This window comes from Salmo trutta, unplaced genomic scaffold (assembly GCF_901001165.1).
Source record: "Salmo trutta unplaced genomic scaffold, fSalTru1.1, whole genome shotgun sequence".
Classification (NCBI taxonomy): Eukaryota; Metazoa; Chordata; class Actinopteri; order Salmoniformes; family Salmonidae; genus Salmo; species Salmo trutta.
In genome coordinates, this window is record NW_021823043.1 from 599205 (window position 1) to 614578 (window position 15374).

Sequence of the window (15374 nt, forward strand, 5' to 3'; positions counted from 1 at the left end):
AAGTCTGAAGAGGATAGGGACTTTACTTACTGTAAGAGGCCCACTGGGCCAGCAGCCATGGTTTAGAGGGGTCCAGCCACTGGGCCAGCAGCCATGGTTTAGAGGGGTCCAGCCACTGGGCCAGCAGCCATGGTTTAGAGGCGTCCAGCCACCGGGCCAGCAGCCATGGTTTAGAGGGGTCCAGCCACTGGGCCAGCAGCCATGGTTTAGAGGGGTCCAGTCACTGGGCCAGCAGCCACGGTTTAGAGGGGTCCAGCCACTGGGCCAGCAGCCATGGTTTAGAGGGGTCCAGCCACTGGGCCAACAGCCATGGTTTAGAGGGGTCCAGCCACTGGGCCAGCAGCCATGGTTTAGAGGGGTCCAGCCACTGGGCCAGCAGCCATGGTTTAGAGGGGTCCAGCCACTGGGCAAACAGCCATGGTTTAGAGGGGTCCAGCCACTGGGCCAGCAGCCATGGTTTAGAGGGGTCCAGCCACTGGGCCAGCAGCCATGGTTTAGAGGGGTCCAGCCACTGGGCCAGCAGCCATGGTTTAGAGGGGTCCAGTCACTGGGCCAGCAGCCATGGTTTAGAGGGGTCAGCCACTGGGCCAGCAGCCATGGTTTAGAGGGGTCCAGCCACTGGGCCAACAGCCATGGTTTAGAGGGGTCCAGCAAAGCAGCTGGGTTTAGTATTTTCTGTAGGTTCCAGAACACTGAGCTGTATCCCAAATGGCAGCCTATTCCCTATAGTGGACTATGTTTGACCAGGGCCCATGCGTCCCATATGGGGCCTGATCAAATGTACTACACTATAGGGAATAGGGTGCCATTTGGGACACATCCTAGGTCAAAGACTGGAGCTGGAGGCTATGAGGGTTGCAGCAGTCTGTCTTTCATCAGTGTAATGTAGAGTGGATAGAATACACAAGGCTAAGATTTTGTATATTCCTGTAAATACTTTGCAAAGCCAGTAAATGTAAAATAATCTTGTAAATGACTAGTAGTTACGGAATTGTCTAGTGCTCTTCTTCTTTGGAAGATCATGAAAATGCTGATTAATCCTGTCTGTCTGCTGTCTCTGGCTGTCTGTCTGCTGTCTCCTGTCTGCTGCCTGCTGTCTCTGTCTGTCTGCTATCTCTGGCTGTCTGTCTGCTGTCTCCTGTCTGCTGCCTGCTGTCTCTGTCTGTCTGCTATCTCTGGCTGTCTGTCTGCTGTCTCCTGTCTGCTGCCTGCTGTCTCTGTCTGTCTGCTATCTCTGGCTGTCTGTCTGCTGTCTCCTGTCTGCTGCCTGCTGTCTCTGTCTGTCTGCTATCTCTGGCTGTCTGTCTGCTGTCTCTGGCTGTCTGTCTGCTGTCTGGCTTTCTGTCTGCTGCCTGCTGTCTCTGTCTGCTGTCTCTGGCTGTCTGCTGCCTGCTGTCTCTGTCTGTCTGCTGTCTCTGTTTGTCTGCTGTCTCTGTCTGTCTGCTGTCTCTGTCTGTCTGCGTGTCTCTGTCTGTCTGTCTGTCTGTCTGTCTGTCTGTCTGTCTGTCTGTCTGCTGTCTTTGTCTGTCTGTCTGCTGTCTCTGTCTGTCTGCTGTCTCTGTCTGCTGTCTCTATCTGCGTGTCTGTCTGTGTGCGTGTCTGTCTGTCTGTCTGTCTGCGTGTCTGTCTGCGTGCGTGTCTGTCTGTCTGCGTGTGTGTCTGCGTGTGTGTGACAGGGCCACTATGAGCCAAGCTGGGGAGCAGACCAACCCTCCCAGTGGAGGAGGAGGAGGAGGAGGTGAGGAGGAGACTACTCCTCTATTAGCCCTGGCTCCTGATGCTGACCTACAGGAGGAGAGCCTGGCCCTGGGCCCCACTCACGTCTCTGCCAGCCCAGCCTTCCAGTGCTTAGACCAGGTAACACATACTCTTTTCACGCTACTGAGACAAGCCGAGCCGAGCTGACCCCTACTGGGCTGACCCCTACTGGGCTGACCCCTACTGGGCTGACCCCTACTGGGCTGACCCCTACTGGGCTGACCCCTACTGGGCTGACCCCTACTGGGCTGACCCCTACTGGGCTGACCTAGTTATTCATCCACCATAGTTGCTAGAACTCTGTCACCATGACCAGTTGAAACCAGAGGTCTCTTCACAGTCCCCAGGTCCAGATCAGAGGCTGGGAAACACACAATATTAAATAGAGCCATGACTACATGGAACTCTCTGCCACACCAGGTAACTCACACTTTACAGCATGACGCGGACTGTGAAGAAACACACAGATATTTTGATGCATTTTGCATTGTAATATGCATTATATTATGTATTGTATTGTAATTTGTATTGTATTATGTATTGTAATATGTATTGTATTGTATTGTAATATGCATTGTATTATAATATGTATTGTATTTTGTATTGTAATATGTAATGTATTATGTATTGTATTGTAATATGTATTGTATTATTTATTGTATTGTAATATGTATTGTAGTATGTATTGTATTATGCATTGTATTATATATTGTATTATGCATTGTATTATCTATTGTATTTTGTATTGTATATTGTATTTTGTATTGCATTATATTATATATTGTATTATATATTGAATTTTGCATTGTATTATATTATGTATTGTATTTTGTATTGTATTGTATTTTGTATTGTATTATGTATTGTATTATGTATTTGTCAAACGGTGGGTGTAGCTGGTGCATGGAAGTCAGGCGCAGGAGAGCAGAGATGAGTGGGCAAAGCACTTTACTGAGGCAATTATTAGAACAGAACGCAACCGCATCACAAAAACAAATGCCCAAAGAACATGCGAGGCAGCACAAAGTACAACAACCAAGTACAAAGTGCCGGCTGCCACAAAGCACGGGTACAAAACAAGACCCGGTGCAAACCAGCCGGAAGTGTGCCAGCCTTGACAATAAACAATACCCCACACAGACATGGAGGGAACAGAGGGCTAATAATAATTATGAGGAGATGTAAACCAGGTGTGCAGGAAAACAAGACAAAACGAATGGAAAATGAAAGGTGGAGCAGCGATGGCTAGAAGACCGGTGACGTCGACCGCCGAACGCCGCCCGAACAAGGAGAGGGACTGACTTCAGCGGAAGTCGTGACAGTACCACACCCTTGACGCGCGGCTCCAGCAGCGCTCCGACACCGGCCTCGGGGACGACCCAGAGGGCGAGGCGCAGTGCGATCCGGATGGAGACGGTGGAACTCCCGCAGCATTGAAGGGTCCAATACGTCCTCCACCGGGACCCAGCATCTCTCCTCTGGACCGTACCCCTCCCAGTCCACGATGGTACTGAAGGCCCCTCGCCCGACACCTCGAATCCAGTATGGAGCGAACGGAGTACGCCGGGACCCCCTCGATGTCCAGAGGGGGCGAAGGAACCTCCGCGCCTCAGACTCCTGGGTGGGCCTGCCACCACCGGGCCTGAGGAGAGACACATGGAATGAGGGGTTTAATACGGTAATCGGGGGGAAGCTGTAACCTGTAACTCACCTCGTCAGTCTCCTGAGGACTTTAAATGGCCCCCACAACCACGGTCCCAGCTTCCGGCAGGGCAGGCGGAGGGGCAGGTTTCGGTTCGAGAAGCCAGATCCGGTCCGCCTCACTGCGGGGGTGACGGTCTGCGCTGGCTTTCTGGCGCAGCACGTGCCCGCTGGAGGTGAACATGGGCGGTGTCCCATGTCTCCTCCGCGCGCCTGAACAGTCGTCCACTGCAGGAGCCTCAGTCTGACTCTGATGGAAAGGCGTGCAGAACCGGCTGATACCCCAGTACGCCACTGGAAGGGGGAGAGGTTGGTGTAGGAGTGGCGAAACGAGTTCTGAGCCATCTCGGCCCAGGGCACGAAGGCCGCCCACCCCCCTGGCCGGTCCTGGCAATAAGGCCGCAGAAACCTACCCATATCCTGGTTCACTCTCTCCACCTGCCCATTACTCTCGGGGTGCAAACCCGAGGTAAGGCTGATCGAGACCCCCAGACGTTCCATGAACGCCCTCCCAGAACCTCTAAGTGAACTGGGAACCCCGATCAGACACTATATCCTCAGGCACCCCGTAGTGCCGGAAGACGTGCGTAAACAAGGCCTCTACAGTCTGTAGGGCCGTAGGGAGACCGGGCAGAGGAAGGAGACGGCAGGACTAGAGAAACGATCCACAACAACCAGGATCGTAGTGTTTCCCTGTGATGGGGGGAGATCGGTAAGGAAATTGATCGACAGGTGTGACCATGGCCGTTGTAGAACGGGTAAGGGGTGTAGCTTACCTCTGGGCAGGTGCCTAGGAGCCTTACACTGAGCGCACACCAAGCAGGAGGAAACATAAACCCTCACGTCCTTAGCCAAAGTGGGCCACCAGTACTTCCCACTCAGACAGCGCACCGTCCGACCGATGCCTGGATGACCAGAGGAAGGGGACGTGTGGGCCCAATAGATCAGCTGGTCACGGACAGCAGACGGAGCGTACAGACGCCCAGCGGGACACTGGAGGGGAGCGGGCTCTGCACGTAACGCCTGCTCAATGTCCGCGTCCAGCTCCCACACTACCAGCGCCACCAGGCAGGAGGCCGGGAGTATGGGAGTGGGATCTATGGGCCACTCCTCTGTGTCATATAGCCGGGACAGTGCGTCTTCCTTCACATTCTGGGAGCCTGGTCTGTAAGAAAGGGTGAAACAAACGGGTGAAAACATGCCCACCTTGCCTGATGAGGATTCAGTCTCCTTGCTGCCTGGATGTACTCCAGATTGCGGTGGTCAGTCCAGATGAGAAAAGGGTGTTTAGCCCCCTCAAGCCAATGTCTCCACGCCTTCAAAGCCTTGACGACAGCCAACAGCTCCCGGTCCCCCACCCTAGAAACCGCTGCACCTCCTTTACCGTGGTGGGGAGTCGGCCAATTACGCACCGGCTGAAATTCAGTCACTCTCCATCTCCACCCCGAGGTGGAAATGCGGTACCCTAGGAAGGAGACGGGCTGCTGGAAGAATAGGCATTTCTTAGCCTTGACGTACAGGTCATGCTCCAGCAGTCGACCAAGCACCCTGCGCACCAGGGACACTATGCTCGGCGCGTGCAGCGGAGTATATCAGAATGTCATCAATATACACCACTACACCCTGCCCCGTGCAGGGTCCCTGAAAATCTCGTCTACAAAGGCTTGGAAGACTGATGGAGCATTCATCAACCCGTACAGCATGACAAGGTACTCATAATGCCCTGAAGTAGTACTGAACACCGTCTTCCACTCGTCTACATCCCGGATACGCATCAGGTTGTAAGCACTCCTGAGATCTAGTTTGGTGAAGAAGCGCGCCCCGTGCATTGACTCAATCGCTGTGGCTATGAGAGGTAGCGGGTAACTGTACTTCACAGTGATCTGGTTTAGGGATCGATAGTCAATACACGGGCGCAGACCTCCCTCCTTCTTCTTCACAAAAAATAATCTCGAGGAGGGCGATGTGAAGTAGAGGACCGAATGTACCCCTGACGCAGGGATTCGGAAACATATGTTTCCATAGCTGCCGTCTCCGCCAGTGACAGGGGATACACGTGACTCCTGGGAAGTGCGGCATCGACCAGGAGGTTTATTGCACAATCCCCCTGTCGATGGGGGTGGTAATTGAGTCGCCTTCTTTTTGGAGAAGGCGAGAGCCAAATCGGCATATTCGTGGGAATGCGCACGGTGGAGATCTGGTCTGGACTTTCCACCGTAGTAGCACCAACGGAAACCCCTAAAACACCTCACCGAGCACTCTCGCGACCACCCCGTGAGAGCCCTCCGTTGCCATGAACAGTGGGGTCATGACAGGCTAACCAGGGTAGACCTAACACCACGGGAAACGCAGGAGAGTTAATGAAGAAGAGACTGATTCTCTCCTTGTGACCCCCCTGCGTCACCATGCCCAGGCGAGACAACTGCGCAAGCTGCAGCGATAGTGGTCGATCAGGGCCCTGTCGTTCCATTCCGCTCCGGCGGCCAGGGTCCGAAAGTCCAGAGCGAACTCCTGGGTGCTCCTTCTCTCCTGCCGCAGGTGGAAGAGACGTTCACCCGCCGCTCTACCCTCGGGCAGGTGGTCGAAGACTGCCCGGAAACGATGGGTGAACTCCTCGAAGTGGTCCAGCCCCGCATCTCCATCCACCTACACGGCGTTTGCCCAGTCCAGGGCTTTCCCGGAGAGGCATGAGACGAGGGCGGACCACACCCTCTCACGGCCCGAAGGAGCCGGGTGGACGGTCGCCAGGTATAACTCCAATTGCAGCAGGAAACCCTGGCAGCGGGCAGCCCATCATACTGCCTGGGGAGGGCGGAGACGAATCCCACTGGAACCAGGTGCAGGGGGGTGCGCAGTAGTGGAGGCCCCTGTTGTGCTGGTGGATGTGCTGGAGGGACTCCCTGTCTCTCCCAACGGTCCATTGTTTGGATGACGCGGTCCATGGCGGCGCCGAGATGGTGGAGCATCGCTGCGTGTTCCTGGACGCGCTCCTCTACCCCTATAACAGGGGCACCTGCTCCTGCTGACTTCATAGGACGGGTGGGATATTCTGTCAAACGGTGGGTGGAGCTGGTGCATGGAAGTCAGGCGCAGGAGAGCAGAGATGAGTGGACAAAGCACTTTACTGAGGCAATTATTAGAACAGAACGCAACCGCGTCACAAAAACAAATGCCCAAAGAACAAGTGAGGCAGCACAAAGTACAACAACCAAGTACAAAGTACCGGCTGCCACCAAGCACGGGTACAAAACAAGACCCGGCGCAAACCAGCCGGAAGCGTGCAAACCTTGACAATAAACAATACCCCACACAGACATGGAGGGAACAGAGGGCTAAATACACATAGTAATTATGAGGAGATGTAAACCAGGTGTGCAGGAAAACAAGACAAAACAAATGGAAAATGAAAGGTGGAGCGGCGATGGCTAGAAGACCGGTGACGTCGACCGCCGAACGCTGCCCGAACAAGGAGAGGGACTGACTTCGGCGGAAGTCGTGACAGTATTTTATTATGTATTGTATAATGTATTATGTATGTGATAGGTGGTTGGGATACCACTGTGATACAGTTTGTGGTTGTCTCGGCTGGCTATCTCCAGGTAAATGCACTAGCTGTGGGTTTCTCTGGATGGGAGTGTCTGCTGATTGGCTAAATTGTAATGTAAATGTTGTGCTATGTATATTTATGTATATTATGGCTTTTATTTGTTGTGTTGTTTCCTGTTTGGACCCCAGGAAGAGTAGCCGTTGCCTCGGCAATAACTAATTGGGGATCCTAATAAATAGTAAATACTAAAAAAACATATTCTCCAAATATACAACGTTTTTGCTTGATTCATTTGCAACCTCTATCCTCATCTCCTCATCTTTTAAAATGTGTTTTGAGGAGGCGGCAAGGAATGAAGGTCCCAAAGAATGAACGAAAGACTAAAGAGATGAAGGGAAATTAATAAAACATCAGCCAATCCTGAACCCTTATGAAGGGAAATTAATAAAACATCAGCCAATCCTGAACCCTTCTGTAGGGAAAATGTATAAAACATCAGCCAATTCTAAACCCTTATGAAGGAAAATGAATAAAACATCAGCCAATCCTGAACCCTTATGAAGGAAAAATGTATAAAACATCAGCCAATCCTGAACCCTTTTGAAGGAAAAATGAATAAAACATCAGCCAATCCTGAACCCTTATGAAGGAAAAATGAATAAAACATCAGCCAATCCTGAACCCTTATGAAGGAAAAATGAATAAAACATCAGCCAATCCTGAACCCTTATGAAGGAAAAATGAATAAAACATCAGCCAATCCTGAACCCTTATGAAAGAAAAATGAATAGAAATGCCAGTACACTGTTGTATACTCCAATGTAAGCTGTATGAGTATGCAAGAGTGTGTGGCTATTTCTATTGCTGTGCACTACAGCACCCAGACAATTGTTTGATTTACATACACTACCTTTAAACACATTTATTATAAGCTAACAAATAGAGTCCTGCTGATGGTTGGCAGATATAGGCTAGGTCAGGGCTATTTGCCTGCTGATGGTTGACAGATATAGGCTAGGTCAGGGCTATTTGCCTGCTGATGGTTGACAGATATAGGCTAGGTCAGGGCTATTTGCCTGCTGATGGTTGACAGATATAGGCTAGGTCAGGGCTATTTGCCTGCTGATGGTTGACAGATATAGGCTAGGCCAGGGCTATTTGCCTGTTGATGGTTGGCAGATATAGGCTAGGTCAGGGCTATTTGCCTGCTGATGGTTGACAGATATAGGCTAGGTCAGGGCTATTTGCCTGCTGATGGTTGACAGATATAGGCTAGGCCAGGGCTATTTGCCTGTTGATGGTTGACAGATATAGGCTAGGTCAGGGCTATTTGCCTGCTGATGGTTGACAGATATAGGCTAAGTCAGGGCTATTTGCCTGCTGATGGTTGCTAGATATAGGCTAGGCAGGGCTATTTGCTGCTGATGGTTGACAGATATAGGCTAGGTCAGGCTATTTGCCTGTTGATGGTTGACAGATATAGGCTAGGTCAGGGCTATTTCCCTGCTGATGGTTGACAGATATAGGCTAGGTCAGGGCTATTTGCCTGCTGATGGTTGACAGATATAGGCTAGGTCAGGGCTATTGCCTGCTGATGGTTGACAGATATAGGCTAGGTCAGGGCTATTTGCCTGCTGATGGTTGACAGATATAGGCTAGGTCAGGGCTATTTGCCTGCTGATGGTTGACAGATATAGGCTAGGTCAGGGCTATTTGCCTGCTGATGGTTGACAGATATAGGCTAGGCCAGGGCTATTTGCCTGCTGATGGTTGGCAGATATAGGCTAGGTCAGGGCTATTTGCCTGCTGATGGTTGACAGATATAGGCTAGGTCAGGGCTATTTGCCTGCTGATGGTTGACAGATATAGGCTAGGTCAGGGGCTATTTGCCTGCTGATGGTTGACAGATATAGGCTAGGTCAGGGCTATTTGCCTGCTGATGGTTGACAGATATAGGCTAGGTCAGGGCTATTTGCCTGCTGATGGTTGACAGATATAGGCTAGGTCAGGGCTATTTGCCTGCTGATGGTTGACAGATATAGGCTAGGCCAGGGCTATTTGCCTGCTGATGGTTGGCAGATATAGGCTAGGTCAGGGCTATTTGCCTGCTGATGGTTGACAGATATAGGCTAGGTCAGGGCTATTTGCCTGCTGATGGTTGACAGATATAGGCTAGGTCAGGGCTATTTGCCTGCTGATGGTTGACAGATATAGGCTAGGTCAGGGCTATTTGCCTGCTGATGGTTGACAGATATAGGCTAGGTCAGGGCTATTTCCCTGCTTTGTTTCATGCAGGATATGGATAACAAAACATTCAGTACTCAGTGCAAATCTGTAAAAAGTTTATTCATGTTTTTATATAAAAAGTAAATATTTTTTTGAATAGGACAATAGGTGAATAAAAAAACTTCTAGTGTACATACAGTTCTATACGTCAAGCTACATAATCAATTATTCTATTCAAATAGACCTACACTTTAAACCTTTTCATACAAATCGAAATACTCCATGTTTTAGTTTTAAACTTCTCTGTGGTCAACTTCTCAACCCCAATACAATGCTTTTTATTCCGAATACAATACTTTTTGGGGTACTCATCTTAGGGTATCACTGTGTACTGCATGAAAATACAGTCCATATATTAGTTATATAAAAGCTATCATACTTTTAAAAATAAATACTGTACATTTCCTCCTTGAACTTGCGGCCTTTAGTTTCCATGCTGCTTAGCCTGTCTAGATGAGGATGCAATGTGATGACATAAAGCTAGGTGGCAGTATTATACAGAAAACGCTTTGGACGTACAGATGTCTGGAAACAGTTGCAGTGCCTGCAGTCAACCAATGTAATTATTCTGCAGAAAGCAAACCTATCTGACTCCATTTTGTTGCTGTTATTAGTTCAGTAGCACATGGTCCATAGTATGTTGTTTGACCGATAGCCAGACACTTACTATGACTGTGATATCATACATTTGTCTTCGGTGGAGACTTTTCCAACCTTTTTGAAGGTTTTATTAACGTAAACTCAGGTACTCAGACTGTCTCTGAACCATGTGGTTAAACTTGACAGTGGGAGGCAGAAAGGTCAAAGGAGCAGAAAGTTAAGAAGAAAAAAGTATTTTTGATCTTTCCGGTCGTTTCCGTTCTCATGCCGCTTTCCTTTACGGAGCGTAGTTCTTTGGCCGTATCATCATTTTGACCGTCTTGAAGGCCTGCCTGTAGTTGGTGGGGTATGCTTCACTGGACATGTTGTGCCATGTTCCCCAGAAGATGCCGTTCCTCACGCCCTTGTATCTCTTGTGGTAGTATTTCCCATTGAGATTAGCTGACATGCAGGCGTCGAACCACCACCCAGAGCTGTAGTACGCGCCGCAGTTCCCTGACGGGTACATGTCGTTGTCCCTATCTGGCGTGGTGAAGAACTTCTGGTCGTGGTTGAAGTGCGTGTTCATATGCAGCGCGTTGCCGGCCGTGCCACTGTACCCGCTGATGGATAAGCGATACCTCAGGAACTCGTTGGCTACGTAGAACTGGTCGAACTTGGCATACTCCCGCACCCCTTGGAAGTCTTCCAGTTCGATGCGCAGCACCATGTCCTTGGCCTTGGTCAGGAGGTGGATGTGGTCGTTGCCCAACCAGAACTCTCCCCGGGGGTCACCAAAGCCACTCTAGAGAAAGAGAGTCAAGGGCAGGGGGAGAGAGAGAGAAAAAGGTAAAGGTCTGTGTCAGAGGAGTCAAATCTGTCCCAAATGGCACCCTATTCCCTACATAGTGCCTGGTCAAAGGTAGTGCACTATATAGGGAAAGGGTGCCATTTGTGACATAGCCCCTGTTTTCCCGGATTCTCACAGGCCAGCAGGCCATTGCATGGAATGTTACTGACCACGGTCTGTCAAAGAGTTTTGTCAAATGGGTTTATTAACCTTGTACTCAGCCCAGGAGCGGTTGAAGCTGACGGTGCCATTGAGGCGCTGCTGCACCAGGGTCCAGCCGCCGCCGAACGACTCCATGTCGCAGTAGACCTCGAACGTGCCGTTCCTGGGGTCTGGCGTGACCCGGTAGATGCCGTTCCTCCTCTCCTTTAGCATGTTGTAGTCAGAGCAGTCCTTGGGAGCGATGATGACTGTTGTGTAGAGAGAGACAGGGCAGGGGGAGGGAGAGAGAGGCAACGGTCAGTGTCAGGAGGGGTAAAGAAAACACTGTTTCCCTCAAAGCACAAGACTCTCACAACCCAGCAGGCCATTGCATGGAATGTTACTGACTTTCAGCCCCAGAGCTGACCGAGCGAGTTGAGCCACGGCCGTCAGAGTGTTTTCATATAAGGGGAGGACAGACTTGTCAAAACGTGGGAAAGTGTAAAATGGGATTAACCAAGGCTGCTGGAGAGCCTGCCAGTCCCCACTCTGTGTTTGTGATGATAATGCATCCTGACACCCACTTTTGGAGCGTAGAGCCCCTGAGTTTTGGAAAGTGACGCCAGTCGGCTGCTCAGGATAGGAGCCTAGGAAGCATGAGTGAGGAGTTGAGTTAGCAGAGCACAGAAGAGGACCGAGCAGAGCACAGAAGAGGACCGAGCAGAGCCAGAAGAGGACAGAGCAGAGCCAGAAGAGGACAGAGCAGAGCCAAAAGAGGACAGAGCAGAGCCAAAAGAGGACAGAGCAGAGCCAGAAGAGGACAGAGCAGAGCCAGAAGAGGACCGAGCAAAGCCAGAAGAGGACAGAGCAGAGCCAAAAGAGGACAGAGCAGAGCCAAAAGAGGACAGAGCAGAGCCAAAAGAGGGCAGAGCAGAGCCAGAAGAGGACTGAACAGAGCCAAAAGAGGACAGAGCAGAGCCAGAAGAGGACTGAACAGAGCCAGAAGAGGACAGAGCAGAGCCAAAAGAGGACAGAGCAGAGCCAGAAGAGGGCAGAGCAGAGCCAAAAGAGGACAGAGCAGAGCACAGAAGAGGACAGAACAGAGCCAGAAGAGGGCAGAGCAGAGCACAGAAGAGCAGGCTGTTTGTGCGTGTGTGTGTGTGTGTGTGTGTGTGTACGCGTGTGTGTGTGTGTGTGTGTGTGTATGTGAGTGTGTGTGTGTCTCTGTATCTCCCCCCTGTGGGCAGTACTCCTATCAAAGTCTGCCCATATGTGATAGTAATAGTGGTTCTCAGAATCTGGGGGCCAGGCTGTGACTGACCCAAATATAACAGTCCGTCAGACAGATGGACAGACAGCCATGCAGACTGATAAAGGGGATTGACAGCAACAGAAGAGCAGCTGTATTATCAAGGAAGTATGCAGAGACATAAAACCCTCATCTGGAAGTAACATCCTCCCAATGAAAAGCTTGTGCATTCTCACATTACAGGCAAACAGTTCCTTTAATTCCTACAGAAAAAGGCTTGGGACATTAAAGGAAGCTTAAAAGTGTTTATAAATGAATAGAGAACATGATTCAGTTAAATGATCCAAAGGTAGACTCCCTCGATGTATGTCCGCAAACACCTTCAAATCCAATCAGAGATAGAAAGCACACTGTTTAGTTTAACTGTGAATTGGGGCTTAATGATCCGTTACAGAGCTGAGATTGGGAGATGTCTGACTGCTGACGTTCTGTTGTCGTTGAGCCGACAGTAGTTTCCCATATCAAGATAGAAACATGGCCAGTAGAAAGAAGGCTGTGTCAACAACAGAACACACAAATACTACTGCACTTTGATACTGGATGCTCCCGACTCTAACTGGAAACACTTTATATTGCCTGTTTCTCCATAATCTTTACATGAATCACTTTTGACATTATCTTGTCAAGCTATCCAGAGTAATTTGCAGAGCTCTTATACAAAACATGACAGATTAATCTAAGACAAGTACTTCTACATAGTGTTCTGATCTCACCATGACCAACTGTCGGAAGGCAACACATTGCATCATCCAGTTGGCAAGTGTAATAAAGGAGTTATTACACTGAAATGACCGCACGTTAACACTGTCCCAATGTTCACACTGAAATGACCGCACGTTAACACTGTCCCAATGTTCACACTGAAATGATCGCACGTTAACACTGTCCCAAAGTTCACACTGAAATGATCGCACGTTAACACTGTCCCAATGTTCACATTGAAATGATCGCACGTTAACACTGTCCCAATGTTCACACTGAAATGATCGCACGTTAACACTGTCCCAATGTTCACACTGAAATGACCGCACGTTAACACTGTCCCAATGTTCACACTGAAATGATCGCACGTTAACACTGTCCCAATGTTCACACTGAAATGACCGCACGTTAACACTGTCCCAATGTTCACACTGAAATGATCGCACGTTAACACAGTCCCAATGTTCACACTGAAATGATCGCACGTTAACACTGTCCCAATGTTCACACTGAAATGATCGCACGTTAACACTGTCCCAATGTTCACACTGAAATGATCGCACGTTAACACTGTCCCAATGTTCACACTGAAATGACCGCACGTTAACACTGTCCCAAGTACACTGGCTGGAGAAATCAAACTGCTGTCGGGAGTCGATCCATTTCAAAAGGACCTCACATGTGTTTTTCAGATAATAGCCAATGGAGGAGATGGTTGTCACATGCTTTAGGAATGGTTCCATATCCATTTGGATGGATGGTAATATGTTTTATGATTACTACTGAAATATGTCCCCTGGAGTTACCTCTAGATGGAAATGGAACTTTGATAAGACCAGTTTGCATTCCATTGATAATTGGACATGGGGTTTTCAGTTCAGATCTCCAGAATGAAGTACCTTACAGTGGTCTACAGTATTGAAACTGACAGAAAAATGATTCATTTCAAATTGGTTCCTATTAAGCCCATATGAAAATATGCATATCTCTTTCCATCGGAAGGACCACTGAAAATATCAGAATATCTCACTCAAAATATCAGAATATCTCAGCCTCAAAATATCAGACTATCCCAATGAGTTTTGAAAGATAAAGTGTGAGGAAATAATGCAATTCCCTTGTACAGTAGCAGTGTTAGTTTAGGACCATGCATAAATAAAGGGTGATGATCTGGAGTTAAACCTGCGACTCTCCTTTTGATACGGCAGAGTACTCATGCTCAGTACAGAGGGCTGGCATACTGTACAATACTGCATGCAGTGCATGAAAGCCTGGTTTTATAATAAGTCTGTCTGACTGAAGCTTGGAGGGGAACAATAGGTTAGCAATAACAAGAGACTAGAGGAGCTTCTATAAGAGAACAGAGGGGCTATTTTCAATAACACTTACACTGAGGGGAGTTCTGCAGTTTACAGAATAATGATAGTTTAGTAATAACAGAGGGTTTTGTAAATCAGTTAAAGGTTATACAGAATTTTACTGTCAAATTCTCAATAACCTGTTTGGTTAATTAAATAAAGAGAATAAGTAAATAGACGTACACTGAGGAGAGGGCTGGACGGCACACTGGTGGTTACAGTTGTTGCTGAGCTTGTTGATCACTCCAGTGATGTTCTCCACCTTGCTGTCCACGATGGCCTCCACGTTCCTCATGTTGATGAGGCTTAGTTCCTCTAGACGGCCCTGCAGAGCCGTGATCTGGCCCCGTGCGTTACGCAGGCTGCTGGACATCTTGTTCATCTTCACCTGCATCTCAAACACAGAACCGCCGGTTGAGCCAGTGCCTTTGCCTTTGCCAGAACCGGTGCTAGTGCCAATGCCATCCCCATCAGGTCCTGTGTTGGTTCCCCCGTCTCCTCGTTCCTCCTTACTGGTGCTAGACTGTATTTCAAGAAACCCTGGTCCCATCCCCGTACCGGGACCCCCTGCTGCCTCCCCGCTGTCCCTCTGCAGGCTCTGGTCAGCCTGCTGCCGGCACTCCAAACAGTCCCTCTTCAGCCGGTTCACCGTCTCCTTCAGGCTCTGCAGCTCCTTCATGGTCTTCTCCAGCATCCTGAACTGCTTGGGCAGCTGGATGGTCAGTGGAGGCAGGGTGATCTGGTAGGGGCAGTCGTCCTCTTCTCCACACTGGCCAGAAGGCTTCATCCTCACAGGGCAGCCCCCTGAAACCCCTCCTGTAGCAGGCTTATCCTGGACCTTATCCCATCTCTGGGCTCCGTCTCCTGGGTCTGCTGCGGAGCTCCATGGGACTGCCAGCAGAAGAGTGGTGGAGGCCACGACACACAGCACGACCAGCCTCATGGTGTGTGTTTGACTGAGTGTGTGTGTGTGTTTGTGTGAGTGAGTGTGTGTTTCTCAGCTACGCAGTCAGAGAGAGTGAGAGCAGCGTGAGAGAGCAGCCTGCAGGAGAGTGAGCGCAGGAGACTGCCTCCTGCCTGAGATAGTTGTGTCATTAATATCAGGAGAGAGAGAGAGAGGGAGGGGTGGGTGGGAGGGGCTGT

The 15374-nt window shown here is 49.6% G+C and overlaps 3 protein-coding genes across 4 annotated transcripts in view; 2 read left to right on the top strand and 1 right to left on the bottom strand.

The window, feature by feature from the left end:
• The window catches only part of LOC115188406 (transmembrane protein 60), a 426277-nt gene that overhangs the window by 192648 nt on the left and 218255 nt on the right, over positions 1-15374 (top strand). Inside the window, exon 4 of the transcript XR_003876406.1 lies at positions 7029-7034. The gene's annotated coding sequence lies outside the window, so the exon portion shown is untranslated. The remainder of the gene's footprint in view (positions 1-7028; positions 7035-15374) is intronic.
• The window catches only part of LOC115188399 (coiled-coil domain-containing protein 146), a 63816-nt gene continuing 50116 nt past the window's right edge, over positions 1675-15374 (top strand). For both annotated transcript variants that reach the window (XM_029747210.1, XM_029747211.1), the window contains exon 1: positions 1675-1857. In XM_029747210.1, coding sequence (XP_029603070.1) covers positions 1684-1857 — 174 coding nt within the window. In that variant the 5' untranslated portion in view covers positions 1675-1683. The remainder of the gene's footprint in view (positions 1858-15374) is intronic.
• Positions 9335-15294, bottom strand: LOC115188404 (fibroleukin-like). The gene is made up of 3 exons (XM_029747242.1): positions 14415-15294; positions 10932-11131; positions 9335-10676 (listed from the first exon to the last, which is right to left on the bottom strand). The coding sequence occupies exons 1-3, from the start codon at positions 15172-15174 to the stop codon at positions 10170-10172; spliced, it is 1467 nt and encodes a 488-aa protein (XP_029603102.1). The 5' UTR covers positions 15175-15294; the 3' UTR covers positions 9335-10169.